The sequence below is a fragment of the Acanthisitta chloris genome, unplaced genomic scaffold (assembly GCF_000695815.1).
Source record: "Acanthisitta chloris isolate BGI_N310 unplaced genomic scaffold, ASM69581v1 scaffold46326, whole genome shotgun sequence".
In the NCBI taxonomy this organism is placed as follows: Eukaryota; Metazoa; Chordata; class Aves; order Passeriformes; family Acanthisittidae; genus Acanthisitta; species Acanthisitta chloris.
Genome location: NW_008680658.1, coordinates 1 through 3,694, shown reverse-complemented (window position 1 = coordinate 3,694; position 3,694 = coordinate 1). Strand labels below are relative to the sequence as shown.

Here is a 3,694-nt window from a genome sequence, read left to right as displayed (position 1 = left end):
AGTGAGAATTGTGTGTAAGGTTTTCATAGTGTGTGTATATGTAGAGATTAAGGAGGGAATTGATTAGGCTATGGTGCAGATGGTAATAGAATAAGGGGTGGATGATGTCCTAGGTTACAATGTAAGATGTAACCAATAGCATGTGTTCTGTTACCATCTTCACAAGCTGTTAAAGCAGGTGGGGCAGTGCTCGTTATCTCCTACCATGACTCATCCCTGATAACTCCCTGACGAAGCTCTCTCTGTTTAATGGGCTGTCAAGGACCCATGGAATTACATCATCCCATTGTGAGATGCTTCACCCCAGGGGGAGGAGCCAAGCATTCCCACCTAGATATAGTCTGGGGTTTGGGCCAGCACAGGGAGCCCTTACCTACCACATTCCCAGAGGACAAGAGCTACCACTGGACCTTCAGGTGAAGACCAGATCTACAGGATCACTGCTCCAGCAGACCCATCACTCCAGGAGGACTGCAGCATTTAATCAGACTGCTACCAACACCCTGACTGACAGGGTGTCAGGTTGCTTTCTGACTCTGTCCGTGGTTTCTTTTTGTACTGTTGCATTTATTTTTTTTTTTTTTTTCCCTATTTAATTGTATTTCTGACTTGGAGTCTCTCACTGGTTTGCTTTCAAATCAGCACACACAGTCATCACAATGTGTCTGCGCTGGTTAGCGGTGGCTGGTGACTTTTTGCTCCTCAGGGCTGTGTTCTCAGTACTGCAGGGTTATCACCACTTCGTCCCCAGCCTGGGCCTCGGGGTGCCACGTACTGATGATCTTGGCCTTGCTACTATGAGCTCAATGTCTCCATTTTCTCCACAGGAGGCTTTGCTACCTTCTCGTCCTGCTTCCCGGGGCTCTGCGAAGGGAAGCCAGCTGCCATCCTGCCAATGAGCATCTCCCAGCCATGCTTGCCTGTGGCCAATGTTGGCCCCACACGCATCCTGCCTCATCTCTACCTGGGCTCCCAGAAAGATGTCCTAAACAAGGTACAGTCCTGTCGGGGAGACATCTGCCCTGTCTCATCTGGGGCCCCAACCTTGCAGATGTGTGAAGGTGTTAAGGACTTCTACCCAGTGGGAGGACCATATGTGGTCAGTTTGACCCTACTAGGAGGCTGAAGTCAGGGAGTGCATAGGCAGAGCCTGGCAGAACTGGGAATGGTGGTCACAGGATGAGTCATCTTACAGTGATGAGCTTTGGGGTGGTCAAATTCTTCCAAAGTGCCAATAGCAAACTCAGAGGAGAGAGGAGCATGGCAGAAAACACCAGGGCTTGGAGGGGGGAGTTACCACAGCTGGAGGGAGATGTGAGACAGGAACCAGCTTTGCACTCATCTGCCTCACCAGCTAGGTTGCCAGGTAAGACCAATTTCAGTAATCCTGTGATCCCCCTGGGAGGCAGATGGAGTGGGAACGAGCTGGGGTATTCAGACATGGCAACTCCAGCCAGGGACAGGGGCTTGTTCAGGAGGCCCAAAAATGAGCAAAGTTTTGCTGTGATGAGAGAGGAGGAAAGAAGGACAGTACCCTTTTATAGGTGGTGAAAGGGCTGTGCTGTCATTCCACGGAAAGATTTTTGTTTAAAGGAAAAATAATGGCAGTAAGAAACAAAGAGGAATTGCAGTCAAAGTGCTGCCAGACACTCCCTGCCTACCATGGGCAGGAGAGAGCCAGCCAGGCATCCTCACCCAGGGCAGGCAAGGAGAGAAAGGAAACAAGACACTAGAGGGGGGCTGGAGGGAGAGAGAGATTATATACAGGGAATAGAAGGAAATGAAAGAGAAAAACGCCAAGAATGTGAGCCTGGGAGTTGGGCTGGCTCTGTTGAGCCTGCTGGGGTGGACAGGGACCAGCCGCTGGAGAGCCAGGGCCGAAATCCTGGTCCCAAAATCCTGGTTGTAAAATCCTGAAGAGCCGATCCCAGGCAGAGAAATGGATGGTTTCCTTCCCTCCCCACCTCCTTGGAGGGTTTTCTTCATCTTTTGGAACTGTTTTCTGCCATCCCCACAACGTGGCCATGTGCTGGTGAAAACAAACATTGTCCGTGCATGGCCTCTGCACTTGACCTCCCTCTGTTGTCTATGGGTAGAGCATCTTCTGGTCATGGTGGTTAATGTAAGGTGCTACCAATGACTCGCTCCACTCTGATGGTGAGATGTCTCCTGTCTCAGCTGATGCTTTCAAAGCTTTCAGCCAGGGATTTTGCTACTTTTCTTTCTTTTATTTAACTTTTTCTCTCAGACTGGGGTTTTTGGGTTTTCCCCTCTGGAATCCCCTTCCAGGTGTCTTTGGTCTAAAGTAAAGTACAAGTAAAGTAAAGTAAAGGTCTACTGAGGTTCAAACCTGTGTCATCTAAACTGACACAACCTTCTCAGGTGGTCTCTGCTGTACTGTCATCAACTAGGCCAAGGCAGGCTCAGGATAAAACAGTGGGATGGCAGAAGGCAGGGAGTGTGCATGGCAAGACAGATCTTCAGCACTTGGTGCTGGCTGAACTCAGCTGATCATTTGATGGCTTCTTTCCCACCAGGACTTGATGACACAGAACGGGATAAGCTATGTCCTAAATGCCAGCAACTCCTGTCCCAAGCCAGACTTCATCTGTGATAGTCACTTCATGCGCATTCCTGTCAATGACAACTACTGTGAGAAGCTGCTTCCCTGGCTGGACAAGTCCATTGAATTCATTGGTGAGCTTTTCTTAAAATGGTTTCAGACCCTCTAGTTCTCAGCCTTCACAACCTGAACTCTTCTCCTGTCCTCCATAGTCTTGCTCTCAGCGACTGTTGTCCTTTCACACTAAGGGACTGAGGGTTGGGGAGGGAGGCTAGAGTCATTTTGCTCACCATCTCTGTTCTCTGTTTCCTCTACCGTGCTCCAGACAAAGCCAAGGTGTCCAGCTGCCAGGTGATTGTGCACTGCTTGGCTGGGATCTCCCGGTCAGCCACCATCGCCATCGCCTACATCATGAAGACCATGGGTATGTCATCAGACGATGCTTACAGGTGAGTTTCCCCCAAAGGGCAGGGAGGGGTTACTCTGGTATGCTTTACTCCAGGGAAGGAAAGCAGGCTGAGCCCAGGAGGGTCAGGGCTCCTTGACACTCTGTCTTGCCTTGGCTAGGTCCCAATACAACCAAACCAAATCTCCTCTCATAAAGTGCATGCAAAAAGGAATGTTTGGCAGCGGTAAAATGGAGGGGGGAGGCATTCCCACCTCTAACCCTGGGGCATTCCAAGGTCCCACGGTTCCCCAAGACTCCTTTCTTTGGCGGGTCTAGTCAGAAGGTTCCGGATGATGCCTTTTCTCCCCAAAGAGGCTGAGAGAGTAGGGGTGACCCACTGAACGACCAAGCACCAACCAGGGCTGTCTGTACCTCTCGGCAGGTTCGTTAAGGACCGTCGCCCATCCATCTCGCCCAACTTCAACTTCCTGGGCCAGCTCCTGGAGTACGAGAGGAGCCTGAAGCTCCTCAAGGCCCTGAAGACAAAGGGTGACCGGGGCGAGGGGGATGCCCAGCAGGACCCGGCAGAGGTGGCTGAGAGCAGCCGACATCCCCTAACACCTACCTCAGAGAAAGCCGAGGACGCGCCGAGAAGCGCCGGCTCGGCATCACCCCGCAGCGACCCCGAGCGGCAGGGCGGGACCCCCAAGGTCCTGTCGCCCACCACCCTGCAGCAGGGGCTC

At 51.8% G+C, this 3,694-nt stretch overlaps 1 protein-coding gene across 1 annotated transcript; it reads left to right on the top strand.

Annotated features, from left to right (window-relative positions):
- Window positions 1–827: 827 nt before the first annotated feature.
- On the top strand, window positions 828–3,691 carry DUSP8 (dual specificity phosphatase 8; the record flags this gene model as incomplete). Its single annotated transcript, XM_009077764.1, has 4 exons — window positions 828–994; window positions 2,538–2,697; window positions 2,889–3,012; window positions 3,394–3,691. Coding segments are annotated over 4 exons (749 nt in total), but the record flags the coding sequence as incomplete, so codon positions are not given.
- Window positions 3,692–3,694: the final 3 nt, after the last annotated feature.